Source organism: Gadus morhua, chromosome 10 (assembly GCF_902167405.1).
Source record: "Gadus morhua chromosome 10, gadMor3.0, whole genome shotgun sequence".
NCBI classification, from domain to species: domain Eukaryota; kingdom Metazoa; phylum Chordata; class Actinopteri; order Gadiformes; family Gadidae; genus Gadus; species Gadus morhua.
Genome location: NC_044057.1, coordinates 15,927,686 through 15,942,469, shown reverse-complemented (window position 1 = coordinate 15,942,469; position 14,784 = coordinate 15,927,686). Strand labels below are relative to the sequence as shown.

General features: G+C 46.7%; 3 protein-coding genes across 4 annotated transcripts in view; 2 read left to right on the top strand and 1 right to left on the bottom strand.

Annotated features, from left to right (window-relative positions):
- Window positions 1–148: 148 nt before the first annotated feature.
- Window positions 149–3,857, bottom strand: clp1 (cleavage factor polyribonucleotide kinase subunit 1). 2 transcript variants are annotated; one of them, XM_030368471.1, is made up of 6 exons: window positions 3,749–3,857; window positions 3,200–3,465; window positions 2,957–3,064; window positions 2,513–2,632; window positions 1,985–2,122; window positions 149–1,257 (listed from the first exon to the last, which is right to left on the bottom strand). In XM_030368471.1, the coding sequence occupies exons 2-6, from the start codon at window positions 3,461–3,463 to the stop codon at window positions 571–573; spliced, it is 1,317 nt and encodes a 438-aa protein (XP_030224331.1). In that variant the 5' UTR covers window positions 3,464–3,465; window positions 3,749–3,857; the 3' UTR covers window positions 149–570. The 2 variants fall into 2 exon arrangements, with proteins under 2 accessions (XP_030224331.1, XP_030224332.1); XM_030368472.1 differs by having other exon boundaries at window positions 3,745–3,845.
- Window positions 3,858–4,527: 670 nt separating this feature from the next.
- Window positions 4,528–7,354, top strand: LOC115552586 (ubiquitin-conjugating enzyme E2 K). The gene is made up of 7 exons (XM_030368817.1): window positions 4,528–4,932; window positions 5,464–5,557; window positions 5,683–5,741; window positions 5,831–5,913; window positions 6,058–6,157; window positions 6,325–6,453; window positions 6,594–7,354. The coding sequence occupies exons 1-7, from the start codon at window positions 4,870–4,872 to the stop codon at window positions 6,666–6,668; spliced, it is 603 nt and encodes a 200-aa protein (XP_030224677.1). The 5' UTR covers window positions 4,528–4,869; the 3' UTR covers window positions 6,669–7,354.
- A 1,125-nt stretch (window positions 7,355–8,479) lies between these two features.
- LOC115552692 (neuronal acetylcholine receptor subunit alpha-9-II) overlaps window positions 8,480–14,784 on the top strand; it is a 6,843-nt gene continuing 538 nt past the window's right edge. Inside the window, exons 1-6 of the mRNA XM_030368990.1 lie at window positions 8,480–9,262; window positions 10,304–10,449; window positions 11,623–11,777; window positions 12,224–12,404; window positions 13,125–13,476; window positions 13,911–14,784. The exon at window positions 13,911–14,784 is cut by the window's right edge and continues 538 nt beyond it. Of these exons, the coding sequence (XP_030224850.1) occupies window positions 9,214–9,262; window positions 10,304–10,449; window positions 11,623–11,777; window positions 12,224–12,404; window positions 13,125–13,476; window positions 13,911–14,704 (1,677 nt within the window). The 5' untranslated portion in view covers window positions 8,480–9,213 and the 3' untranslated portion in view covers window positions 14,705–14,784. The remainder of the gene's footprint in view (window positions 9,263–10,303; window positions 10,450–11,622; window positions 11,778–12,223; window positions 12,405–13,124; window positions 13,477–13,910) is intronic.

Genomic DNA, 14,784 nt, shown 5'->3' with positions numbered 1-14,784 from the left:
CCCAATTGATAAACATATACCTACAATTGACGTTCAACTACATACTTTTTTTACTGATTGACATAAATTTGTGAATTTGTGTTTATTTATGACTAAATCTTCAAACCAACCACACCTCGAAAATAATTAAATAAATATATTTATAAAATACATAAACGTTTATTTATTTAACTCTCCCGACAGTCGCCAAAATATATAAGACCTGAGCAAATTATATTTAAGACTTTTTAATACTTGAAATTCCTCGGCTGGAACCCTGTTGGAAACAGCTGTTGAATTGTGTGGCCTGACTGATAAAAAGGAGAATTATAGCAAAAATCAATCTCAATCTTTCCTAGTTTTAGAAATGTACGGGCTTGTACAGGATATCTCTAACTGGAAAAAACAATCTTGAGCAGAAATACACACATGACGCATTCACAACCTTTTATAAAAAAAATGAATCGATGAACTAACAAGTCAGACTAATAAAACAAGCACCAGTTTAAGAAACAAACCTGTACATTGTGTTTTACTAAAAAAGCATACCGATACATTCCCTATCCCCATCACCCCCGTATCCCTGTGTCTCTACTTCAGGTCGATGAAGCGGATGTCCATGATGAGCAGCGTGTGTCGGGGCAGCGGCCGGGGCGCGGGCGACAGCACCGTCATCACCTGCGCCTGCGTGTCCACCGCCGTCACCACGATGAAGCCGCACACGGGGCTCTCCACCACGCCGCGCCGGCTCCCCTCCTCGCCGTCCTCGGCGCAGCTCACGCTCAGCACGTGGTGCGTGAGGTCGCGTCCCGGCGTCACCGGCACCAGCTTCAGCTGCGTGTCGTCCTGGGACATGCCCAGCGGCAGGCACGAGTCGGGGATGGACGGCGCGCCGATCTTGTAGATGCGCACGTCGGAGAAGCGCACGTCGAAGGCGTGCGGGTAGAAGGAGACGCCGCGGAAGCCGTAGAAGTACTCGCGGATCTTCTCGTCGCGCGTCTCCCGCCGGCACTCCTTGGAGCGCTCCACCACGCCGCCCGACTTGGGCAGCAGGACCACTCGCACAAAGTGGGGCAGGTCGCGCTTCAGCTCGTTGTACAGCCTCTCCTGGTCCAGCACAAGCACCACGTCCACCTCGAAGGCCGAGGCGCAGTGGACCAGCGCCTGGTAGCCCGAGCCCTTCACCCAGCCGCACGTGTTGATGATGCAGCCGCCCACGCTGGCCTTCCGGTTCACCTCGCAGCGCTGGGAGAACACCTCAGCCAGGGACGACGTCAGCTACGCGAACACGCCGAGAGAAACGCACATCGGTATCAAAATTTGACTTCGGAAACACAGGTTTACTTGTTGGAGGATGGGGACATCCGACTTGTAACACGCCAGATTTGCAACCAAAACCAAGTCTTATATATATATATATCTGATTGTCATCGCAGAAGGGGTCATTTTACAAGCAGTGCACTACCAATTAAAAGGGTTTACTATCTCACTGAGCTGGCCGCAATACAAGTGTGTCCTCGATGGATCAATGACAATACATTATGGGGGTATTTGGTTGTATACTGCCACATTAAAGGCGATAAATGCTTATTTATTGCTAAATTTAGCTTGGCGTAAGGCCGCGTAACCACTATGGCTGCCAAACACAGTGATTTCAACAGGGTCCAATATACTCATTGTCGAAAGTCACTGTGCAATGGACCAGCCCAAAGGAAACCAATGCAAATCATCCATGCGCTTTTGTTGACCAATAGCAGACAGTGTTGTATTGGGGGGGGATGAGTACAGAGCGGTTGTGTGAAGAGTTGGACTAGATTGCGGAGCACCTGGCACAAATAAAAGCCTTTGGTCTTTGGTCATAAACCTGCTGTATTTTCTTTGCGAACACACCAATTGGGAATGTGTTGGAGTACATCGGGACCTTACACTTATAAGTGGAAAAAATAAAGAGCCAATAAAAGCTTGTATACACCATCCGGGCCCAGATCCCGGGCTTGATGCCCACCTTGTTGTACAGCTTGATGTTGGTCCCAGGGGAGGTGGAGCCAAAGTGGAACACCAGAGGGGCCTGGACAGAGAAGCCCTCCTCCACGTCGGCAGGACGCTCGATGCAGAGGGCCGACATTGTCCCGGGGACGGACACCTGGGCCACACCGGGGGAGACAAACCGTTTTAAAACTCACCTCCAGGTAAGAGACCTGTTCATGCTGCTGGCAGGTTTTTAGAATGCTTGAGTGAATATAAACTAAACTAAAAGGTTCTCTTCTTGGCATGGCCATTCGGCACTTAAAAATGTATATTACAGCCACATTGCAATGCATATGAATGCTTTTTTATTTTTACTGTATTTTACTAATGCAATTAGAGACGGTATGAGAAGATTATAGAGAGAATGACTTCCAGTTTGACTTTGAATCACACTTATTATTATATCTAATTATACTGCTCAACAAACATGATAGGCTACCCTAGATCCCTTTTCAGCACAAATGGTTCAGGATATGATCATGCAATGCCAATGCTTCTTTCTTACCCCACTCTGTCCCACATCCAGCTCCACCAGTGTGGGTCTTCTGCCCAGCCGGACCGCATAGCTCAACAGAAGACGACAGACCGTCGACTTGCCAACATCTGTGGGCCCCACCACCATGACCTGAGGGATGGAGACACAGACATCATTTAATACACAACACAATCATAAATGTTTGATTTGATACAACAATCAGTCTACATAGGCAGCATAATCAGACCAGGGTTAAATGCATAGGAAGGTTGAATACTCTTTTCGCCCAAGTTACTCTTGGGCACTCTCCTTACTCTTTTATATAAAACATAAAAGTGGTTATGAAATAATTTCCCTCGGGATAAATAAAGCATCTTGAATCTTGAATATTGAAACATGGTTAGGTCAATCCAAACTCAAAATTGATTGACTAAGGGTGCATGTAAACAAACTGAATGCTGTGAGGACACACACCCTCGGCCCCCTCTCGTTGTCCCGCTCGGCTAGCCTCCTCATCTGCTCCAAGGCTGCATGTGTGTTGAGGTACAGCAGCATGGGTGTGTCCTTGGACACGTATGCCACCTGGGGAACATAGGGAACTTGGAATGAATCCAAATCAAGTGTGGATTGTTTTCTCCTGCATTAGCACACCGCATACAGGTTTATTAAATAACTAAATAATAATAATAATAATAATAAATATGTGTATATTTTCACCTCTGTTTTGCCATAGAGACAAACGCCGCAGCCCTGCCAGGTAAATACTGCGATTTTAGAGCCTGGGCCGAAGGTGTATTTCTTGTTTCGGTTGAGCTCTGAACCGAAGACCTCTGCCAGGCCGGTGAGCAGCTCCAGCTGTACGCGTTCCCCTGCCTCCACCTCGAAGCGGAGCTCCGTCTCCTTCTCCAGGTCGAAACGGGTCCCTCCGGCGCCAGGTACCGGGACATCTTCCCCAGTCTTCTCCGCAACCTCTGTGGCCATGGCTATTGAGAGACGGGCAGGATTCAATCAACCAGCCGGTATATGCAGCCCAAAGAACCCCTCTACAACGATGATTCGATGCATTTGACTTATACGTATTAATAGAAGGCAGGGAGAAGACTCGAAGAGAAATGTAAATACAGATGGCTTTAAGACCAAAAAAACAACAGTTAGTCTTCATTTTTCTATTTCCACCATAACTAGTATAACAATAACAAGACACGAAACACTACCAAATTGAAATGTTGCTGAAATAACTTTGAACTCGTTGTGTGAATTACCTACAATTAAATCTGGAGGCTTTTAGATGAAAGATCTCAACTTTCCAGTTAGCAAATGTGCTGTCTGTACATAGTCAGTCGCGTTAAGATGAGGTCATGACAAGGTACAAATGAATGATGCAGCAGTTCAGCGGTGTACCACTAGATGTCGACCTATTAACATATATGGTCTAGCGACAAACCATTCACTAAGGCAAACGATGGCGTCAGAATGAGTTTTTAGAAAGAAAACCTAACCCAACACAATTCGACCACCACCATCTCTGCCAACTACAACAACAACATTGACCACATCATTATCAACAACAACAACAACAACAACAACAAAAATGCTGGTCAACCGGTCTGAACCCAGTAGAGCAGGGTGAAAGGTGAAATTGCACGTTCCGTTTAATACGATGCGTGGTCAATATTATTGAAATAACATTGAGAGACTTTACAGATATGAAGTATTGGTTTAATCATATTACGTCATTGCCTGCCTTTTTAAGCTGTAAATATGTGCTCGAATAATTATAATTCTCCTGCCACCAGCTGCTGGCCGTTGCAAAATTGCATTCTTTACAACCTTTTTTATACATTGTTTGAGCAAGCCTAATTACTTCTAATTAATCAGTAGGCTTTTTGTAGTTTATCCACAACCTGTTTATAACGCTATTACCGGGGGACAACCTCTGTTAGATGCTTAAATTACAGAAAAATGTTTTGTACCTTTAAGAATATAAACAACTGTAAATGATAATTTTATCTCATTGTATTATTATGAATAATGTGTGTCTGTCCGGTACCGCCCATGTGCCCTGGACGGAAAACCCGATCACGTGACCCTTCTCCCCTGTACGCGTCATGCAGTCAGTATTAAAATGTTTTTAGCACCGCCACAACCCCTGTGTATTTGACGACCATTTATAGGAACACGGTTCATGTTCAGTCGGGTATTTTAACGTATCATTTTAGCGAGCAGCTTGTCGCACCTGCCGGGATTCACACAACACAGCCTGATCGTTGTGTGTATTGTTTGCTGGTACATCCAAGAAGTGACAGAACGGGGCGAAGCGAAAGTACCCAGAGCAGCAGCTGACGGAGGAGCGAGGCCCGAACCGGACCGAGAGACGGGGGGGAATCATGGCCAACATCGCTGTCCAAAGGATAAAACGTGAATTCAAGGAGGTTCTGAAGAGCGAAGAGGTGAGCCCCCCTTTAGTGGTACTGGTCGACCGTGTGGCTTGAACCAGTGATGCGTCGCTGGTGTGGCTGTCATCGAAACCAGCGACGCTAGGCTACCAGATGCTAGCTTGGGTCTACCCTGCAGTATAGCTAGTTGTTGTTGCTCATCCATAACCGTGTGGGTGAAGGGTCGGGTTGAACCCTTTATTAATTGGCCGTGTAAAAACTAGATAAGGTTCGTGTTGTTAGGTTAGTCATGTTGTTAGGTTAGCTTGGCGTGACTAGCTGCATTGGTATGTTCATTATGAGTAAACAACGAGGAAGATGCCATGCTTCTCTTTCACTGCACGTTCTTCCTGGTGCATTACTTTGTGTCTGTACAGGCTTAACCTGTCAAAGACGTCGTGCACCTTATGGTAACTTCAAGCCAGTGTTGGCTAAAACGGCTAAGATGTCACTTAATGCAGTTATTGCAGGTATACGTTTGAAAGCAACTAACAGTCAAAGCTTTGGGCTTGCTATGTTTTTTTTTTTTTACGTTTTCCTTTGCAGACAAGCAAAAACCAGATAAAGGTGGATCTAGTGGATGAAAACTTCACAGAATTAAAAGGGGAAATAGCCGGTCCACCAGACACGCCATATGAAGGTAAATATTAATTATAAGGTCAAATGGCCACTAAATTAAACGAGTAGACGTTTCAAAAGTGTGTTGTGTTATCCTTATAACTGTATGTTGTACTCGTCTCTTTCTTACGGCTCTATTTCTTACAGGTGGTAGATATCAACTAGAAATCAAAATCCCAGAGACGTATCCATTCAATCCACCTAAGGTAGGTGTCGTAGAGAAAGTCATCAACAAGTATTATTTAGGACATGACGGTGGGCAATTCTCAACTGTCTGTGATCCTGCCTCCCCAAGGTGCGCTTTATCACAAAGATCTGGCATCCCAACATAAGCTCCGTCACCGGGGCGATATGTCTGGACATCCTCAAAGACCAGTGGTGAGTTGTGCTGGATTTTCTTGGCAATTTTGAGTTCTGTTTTAAGCTGTCATTAGGAACCATTCCTGTGTTGTTGTTTTTACACACCAACAACCGAGTCTGTCATGAACCTGACCTTTGACCATGGCATGCAATACACAACAGGGCAGCGGCCATGACACTGAGGACGGTCCTCCTATCACTACAAGCTTTATTGGCAGCTGCGGAACCAGACGACCCACAAGATGCTGTGGTAGCCAATCAGGTAGGTCATGTCTGGGACTGGGATTTTAGGGTTTGCCATGTTTTGAAAAAAAATCACATTCACATGCATGATATAGAAGAGCCCAGAGAGGGTTCATTTATGTTATGATCAACGTGGTGTCCTTCTAACGATAGCACCATCCTATTTCTCATTGGTTCCTGTTCCAGTACAAGCTTAACCCGGAGATGTTCAAACAGACGGCAAGACTCTGGTCTCATGTCTACGCCGGCGCCCCTGTCTCCAGCCCAGAATACACACGCAAAATAGACAAGCTCTGCGCCATGGGCTTTGAAAAAGTATGCATACATGCAAGCTTATGATCACACTTTGGTCTTTCAACCGTTGTGAATGAATGCTCGATGAACGCTGAATGTGTGTGGATACTGCATTTTATCATTTGTTGTGTATGGGAAATAAATTATTGTTTATTTTCCAGAATGCAGTTATAGTGGCTTTGTCGTCAAAATCCTGGGACGTGGAGACGGCGACAGAGTTGCTGCTCAGCAACTGAACCTAGCACCTACTTTTCGCCCCAACCGACCCACACCCTCCGGCTAACACACGCCAAGTCCCCTCCACGGCCCCCCCCTGTCCCAAGGGTTGGGTTTTGCTTCCCCCTGGTCCGCTGATTCATGAGGGCCTTTCAACTCTCCACATGATCCATCTCGTAGGGACGCACACACAAACACACACCCTTATCCCTCTTTAGTGTCATTTTCAGTTTTCTTCCAATTGTTGTCAAGGTCATGACTCGCGGTGGTACAATCCCACCTTTGCAGTCATTTACACTGTTAAGTAAACTTTGAAGGAAGAAGCCAAGTCATTTTAACAGGCTGTTTGGACCTGGTTTTGGTTTGTCATTGGAGTTCTTTTTTTATCACTGAGGATTTACAACCACAACATTGGCCACTTTCATTATCAACCCAATGTAAAATCCCTTCAAAGGCTAACCTACCTTTAAACCCAGAAAAACATTTTCTTTTTTTAAGAAATCCTCTGGCCTTCCAAATTGAATATTCTTTTTTAAACTTAAACAAATAAAGACAAAAATAAAAGCCACTGTTCACCAATAGAGCAACTCAAGTCTGGAGGGTAATGAAGAGCAAAACAATATTGCTTCTGCTAAATTACAACAGAGAAAAAGGAAAAAATGTCAAAATAAGTAATCTGTAAATAAAGATAAGTCTGTGTAAATTACTTCTTGAGTTCTCATTTGCGTTGGCTTTCTCCACATCCAGGAAAATATTTAGTGGTAACCTTGAACATTTGACAGCAGATGAATCAGACGAATAAATATATTTACACATTTAAGGTTACAACCATATGATTTTATTATTCTACCTCCACAGGAACGGGGTGTAGTCGTGTATAGTTGTGTACTTGTTTGAATATGCATCTACTTTCGTGTGCTTGTTTTTAAGTGAAAAACGTGAGGGGAATGCCGAATAGAACAAACTGATTATGAAAGTAAATCTGACGGTAGAACAAGCAATCCACTTAAGATGAAAAATGCCCCGTGCTAAACACTCAAACATCAGTTTGCTTGCATAATACATATTACAAAATATAGAATGTCACCTAGTGTGAGATTGATTGACGTGCAATTCGACTTTCGTGAATTTCATGATAACTATTGCCTTCCCGCTTTTAAAGGGGACATATTATACCACCAGGTGTGAGTGATTAGCCTACAAGCCGTTCCGAAAATCTGCCCCATATGACATCACTAGTGGGCGTGTCCACCTAGATCTGTGCTGGATAGAGCAGTCTAACAGCCTACCCAGTGGACTGAAGTAAACGTTGCTCATCTGTCCAACACAGATCTAGATGGACACGCCCACTAGTGATGTCATATGGGGCAGATTTTCAAAACGGCTTGTAAGGCTGAGCACACTGGGTATAATATGTCCCCTTTAACTAGACGGGAGTCTTGTAAACATTAGATATTTGCATTATGTCGATGTGCTGCTGCTGAGGCCCGCAGTACGTGACGCTAGGCATGCCGACAGATGGTAGCTTGAGGGAGCATGCTGGGTCTAACACAACCTTTTTCCAAAAGCTGCATCTCTACACAGGGGTGGTCCTTGCTCTACACACTCACGACCGTGGCGCAGTGTTTGACCTGACAGGAGCGATGTGGCTGTTCCCCTGTTGTTTAAACAACAGATCAGAAAGAGTGCCTGTGTGGGCTCGTGTAGCCATCCATAGATTATCCTCCCCTTACATGTCCGGCAGCACCGGCGATCAAGCTGCGGCGGCTCAGGTTTCCCCTAATGTATAACAGTGACGACTCACGTTTTGTACCACTTCAATTCACGCAGGTCAACGACGTCTCTTACAATTACGCCCTTCCAGTCCTCAGGCTGTCGGCGCACGGCTGAATGCGCGGTGGTAATGCTCAAAGAACCCTCAATGTCGATTGACGGCTATTTTGATGAAATCACAATACTATTAAGAAACTACCAATTCCCCACACACACGCATGTTCATGTCTCTTTCAGCTTACTACACATGTAATTTGACATAGGTATTAAATAACAAAATAACTTTAAAAAAAAACAAAAACATCTTTTAGGAAATACAAAAAACGCTTAAAAGGAAAAAGAGCCTAGTTCAGGGGCTGCACATCTGAACACTGTTTGGACCAACCCTAATAACGTCGCAGGGGTCTGCAGCCGGTTGCTGTGGTCCGTCGCCAGGCCGACGCCCGGCCCCCGTGGGCCCACCTGGCCAGCACTTGACTGACAGGTGAATAGCTGGATGTGTGGTGAGGCGATGATTCAAGGGCGTCTGGTTTCCCTCAGTCTGTTAGTGCTACGTGATAGCCGGGGTACAGTTCCCCCGCCCGGCAGTCACGCCGTCTCCCTTGCCAAGCGGTTAGTGTCCACGGGCGCGAGATGGGACTATCGGAAATAGTGTCTGTTTTATCAGCGTTTCGACTCAGAGGGATCAATTGGGGTTGAACGGAGTCATGCGGATCAGAGTCGCTCCGGTAAAGGAACTGAATTTGGTTTGAATTGGCCTCTTTGCTTCCTCGTTTGGAGTGACTTAATAAAATGCAGAAGATGGTCCCTGTGATCCTTTTGCTGATGATGCTTCTGGAAGGTGAGTCAGCCGTGCATATGGAAAAGTATTGGAACGAGTTAATCCCATTGTCCCGTGCATTGCATTATTTTAAACTGCTTTACACTCTTCAGTAATGGGCATGGGCTCTGTAAGATTGATTTATGCTTGAACACGCACAGCCAGAGTCTTCCCATTTCAATCAGCAAAGAATGAATATAAAGGCCATATTTTCCAATTCAAACAAAATCTGAAAGATCATCCCTTAAAAGATGATGCATTACTGTTGACAAAGGCTTTTAATTGTACCTTCTGTTACCTGGGAGCCTTCTGTAATCCCCCCCCCCCCCCAGATGCTAGATAAAGAGAGATTCAGGGGAGATAAAATAATTGGGTAAGAAAATAAAAAATCTCAATCTGAGGATGTCAAAGTCCATATCAGTAGAGTTTCTTTCCTGAATAATTAACATTATATATAATGAAATAAATCATAAGTTTTATTGATTACAAGTGTGTGAATTGTGTGATTGCAGAACCCATTATGAAATGTCTTCCGGAATCCTCATCTTTTTATGACAACCTCCTTAATCTTTGCATGGGGAAAGATCTCATGATTAATTAGGCTTGAGCAGAATTCATTGGATAATAATTGTTACGTTTGGAGCAATGAAATAAAGGAGATATTTAATTATCTGAAAGCTGAGTCTTACTACAGTTTCTAAGAATAAAGAAGTGTGAGAATAAAAAGGGTGAGTTCTGCGATTGTTCAAAAAACCTAAAACACATTAGAAAGGTGATACCTTTCGTAAAAAGAAAATACTCCCACATGTTTTCAAGCCTGAATAGTGTGCATGCTCAGGCACTAATGGTCTGATACGATACATTATACGGTACTGTGGCATATGATATTCCCCTAGCGCTACACTCAACGAAGGAAAAACTCACAAACCATTGCCATAAACACCTTAATATTACAGAAATAAATAAAAGACAAAGGCAGGAATATCCTCCAACAAATCACATCTCAAAACACGGGGTTCAATATCACAGGAGATTGCGTATCACCAGCTCTGTATTCTCCAGTGGCCGATTCCGCCCAGGGACGCTACGCCCAGAAGCTTCTGGGAGACTTGATGGAGGACTACTCCAACGCTCTGCGGCCCGTGGAGGACACGGACAAGGCCCTCAATGTGACCCTGCAGATCACCCTCTCTCAGATCAAAGACATGGTGCGTGTCACGGTCCCACTCGGACGCCTCCAGAGGGGAGACGTTAACCTTGTATCTCGGCAGCTTCATGTCCTCCCGAGCAGACACGGTGTCGTGATTCTGTCCCCAACGCCCGATTTAACATTCCATGCACCAGAGTTAATGCCTACGATTTATATTAGTCCAATAAATACTCAAGGATCTAATCACATCTCTGCTCTGTTTTATTCCTTTCATCATTATCTGTCTTGGGAATCTGGCAGAGTGCCCGTGAGTAATCTAAATGGTTGAGTTAGTATAACTAAACCAACGATAACTGAGCAATTAGATGACTGCTTGTCAGTGGCATTGTATGACGATCATGGTATATCCTCATATTGTAATTGTATGTAAGAGTATATCTAAATGTGTCACATTATGACACATTTTCTTTTGACAAAAATGTAATTTCAAAAAAATTAAAAATAAAACATTGTAAATGATCATACCAAACATGACCCGACTCGAGTCATTATCGATTTTGATAATCTGATGACATCAACATCAACAGGCTGCATGGGCCACCAGCAGCCAGGCCAAAGGTTTTATAGCCAACAACACATTTAATCAAACAAGTGATCAATGGAGATGGGAGGACTACATTACAGTGATCACTCACAGGGCTTATGTCGCGCTACTGTACGTGAATCCACCCATTTCATCAGCCTACGGTTACATAGACAGCTCTTGTTGCTGTTCAGGTTGGGAGGTGCGTCTGGACCCGTTCATCACTGCTACTGTCTGTGGATTCCCATGTGAAAAGCGGCACTTTTGTAGTACTTTGTTGTAGTTGTGACTATAACGTAATGTATGCGAGTCAAAAAAGGTTTTGTTTTATGTGTGTGTGGTTTGTATGTTTGCGTGCACGTGTGCCTGCATGCGTGGTTACCTTAATGGGGTTACTCTCTCCTTGGTTCAGTACCTGGGTGGAGTCAAGCTTCTTTTTCGGGCTGCTGCAGCTGCTGTACCCCTGCTGTGCCTCCTTTTGGATCCATCTGTATTTCAGAAGATCAGAGGAATAGACTTTAGACAGGCTTGTGTGAAATAGAGTAACGATGAATAAGGACATCTAGCTGAGAGAGAGAGGCACTGAAGGGGCTCTAGGAGAGGGAGCAGGAGAGGTGTTCGTCCTATTGCTTTTCCTCTCTTCTTCAGGACGAGAGGAACCAGGTGCTCATCGCCTACCTGTGGATCAGGCTGACCTGGAACGATGCCTACCTCAAGTGGAACAAGGAGGACTACGACGGCCTGGAGGTGATCCGCATCCCCAGCAGTCTGGTGTGGAGGCCAGACCTGGTCCTCTATAACAAGTAGGTGGTCCGCATCCCCAGTGTGGAGGCCAGACCTGGTCCTCTATAACAAGTAGTCCAAATACACACACTCATGTAAACACACACAACCTGGCTGTTTGTGTATAACTACAAGGTCTCCACAACTTTGATACCACTACTATTATTGCCTTAATCATTTTCATACACTAATGGCATGTGTCTTGCCGCTTGATGCTTTTAACAACTTATTTTAATTAGACTCTGCCTAAGCTTCCCAGTTGAATTCCATGTATAGTGTACAATATTGTGCTCTTAAATAATAATTACTCCCGTTTCCCTGCTTCCCTACTAAGCTACTAAGCGTTTCTTGTGGGGTGTAGTGGAAGTGATTCCTAAATGTTAGCGTGGTTTTTGATACCTCAGCGTTACCCTCAGTAGCGAGTGTCCTCATAGTGTGATGGCGTCCCTGTCCCTCTCTCCTCCAGGGCTGACGACGACTTCTCGGGCCCGATGGACACCAACGTGGTGCTGCGCTACAACGGAGAGATCACCTGGGATGCCCCGGCCATCACCAAGAGCTCCTGCGTGGTGGACGTCTCCTACTTCCCCTTCGACAGCCAGGAGTGCAACCTCACCTTCGGGTCCTGGACCTACAACGGGAACCAGGTCAGAACCACGACCAGAACCAGGTCTAAACTCATATCCCTGGGAGGTTAGTTTCTTCTTCTGTGTTTGGGGACAGGAAGGGTATGGGGTTAGGGTGTGTGTCTCCCAGCCACAGGTTGAGGGTTTGATACCCAACCTCCACAGGCTGACTGTACTGTAGACACCCTTGAGCGAGATGCCTCATAAACGTCTAATTAAGACATGTAGGAAAAAGTATAGTCACAGTTGCTTGGGCTGAAAGTGGCTAAAAGTAATGGTTAATCTTAAATCTTTACTGCCCGACTATACCGGATATAATAAGCTCGAACCGCTCTGCCTTGACGAACGGGGAATAGTATGCAGAGCCAAGCGGGTCATGTAGTGTTAAGGAGCGTGTGATGCAGACTTCATCATTGTGGAGAGATAAGAATCCCACGGGTCATTACTATTTAACGGTGTACAACATTTACACCTGTGTCATGGTCTAGCACCTGCTGCCTTGCTTTTCTGATGACGTGGGTTTGATTCCCCACGCAGATGCTATCTGCTAGCAATTGGCAAGTTCTTCCCATGTCTGTGACGTGTCATGTCTGACGGTCGTTAAGCAGGGGTGTTTCACAGGCTTTTGGGTCTGATGTTACACTTTAGGGGAGGGGGGGGGGGGGGGGTCTAAGGTTTCAAACCCAACAACAGACCACCCCGGCCCCCACACACACTCCCTCTGACCCCCTGGGTCGACAGGTGGACATCGCCATGGCGATGGATGGCGGCGACCTGTCGGACTTCGTGGAGAACGTGGAGTGGGAGTGCCACGGCATGCCGGCCCACAAGAACGTCATCATGTACGGCTGCTGCTCCGACCCCTACCCGGACATCACCTACACCGTGCTGCTGCAGAGACGCTCCTCCTTCTACATCTTCAACCTGCTGCTGCCCTGCTTCCTCATCTCCTTCCTGGCGCCGCTGGGCTTCTACCTGCCCGCCGACTCCGGGGAGAAGGTGTCCCTGGGCGTCACGGTGCTGCTGGCGCTCACCGTCTTCCAGCTCATGGTGGCCGAGAGCATGCCGCCCTCGGAGAGCGTGCCGCTCATTGGTACGAGGATTGTCTGTCTATCTGATTGTCTGTTTGTCTGTCTGTCTGTCTGTCTGTCTGTCTGTCTGTCTGTCTGGGCAGTCATTTCCTTGGCTGGGAGTTTTCAAAGAATGTTGAAGAATCAGTTATCTTATTCCTATGGCTTTCAGTTGGTGTCAAGGTGTGTTTGGTGCTGTCTAACCTTTGTGCACAGACTCCCCCAGACGAAAGGAACTAGTATAAAAAATGTCACAGATACAAAAGATTTGATACCAAGAAAGATTTCATAAAAACTGTCAAGAGATAAACCCATTCTTAGCACTCAAGCATTCTTCAAATATTCTAAGATGCGATAATGAGGAATCATTTCAAAGGTTTTGGATTACTGCCCAGAATCCGTTCAGTATACAGTACATGTTCCACCGCTGTGTCCATATTCTCCCTGTGCCCACCAGGAAAGTACTACATCGCCACCATGACCATGATCACCGCGTCCACGGCGCTCAGCATCTTCATCATGAACATCCACTTCTGCAGCGCTGAGGCCAAGCCCGTCCCGCAGTGGGCCAAAGTCCTCATCATCGACTACATGTCCAAGATCTTCTTCGTCTACGAGGTCGGCGAGAACTGCACCTCCTCGCCCACCTCCTCCTCCTCCCACCTCCAGCTCGACGATCACAGCCCGGGCCCCGACCCCGACCCCGACCGGGCGGGCCGTAAGGCCGGGGCCGGCCACGGGGGTCACAAGGAGCCCAATCACTCCCGGCACCCCAGACCCCAGACGCCAAGGGCCCAACACCTCCCCCGGGGGAAGCCCCAGCACCACATCCCCCGGGAGGAGAGGGACCCCCTGTCCTGCTACGAGGACCCCGACCGCAAGCTCTGCTGCGCGGACGAGCAGAAGCCCCCCTGTTGCCCCGAGGACCAGAAGCCCCCCTGCTGCCCCGAGGACCAGAAGCCCCCCTGCTGCCCCGAGGACCAGAAGCCCCTCCCTTCCCTGCTCCTGGGCCCCGCCGTGACCTTTGGCCCCTGCGTGTTCTGTAGCCATGGCGACGGCATCCCGGGGGTGGAGCCCAAACTGGTGCGCAACGTGGAGTACATCGCCAACTGCTTCCGCGAGCAGCGGGCCACGTGCGCTAAGGGGGCCGAGTGGAAGAAGGTGGCCAAGGTCATGGACCGCTTCTTCATGTGGATCTTCTTCGCCATGGTCTTCCTCATGAGCATCCTCATTATGGGCAGGGCGCCGTGACCCGACCACGCAGCAAGCGATCGATTTCCCCCGCAATCAGCCCAGCTGGCTTGCGTCGGTCTCAACGAGGGACGCTGACT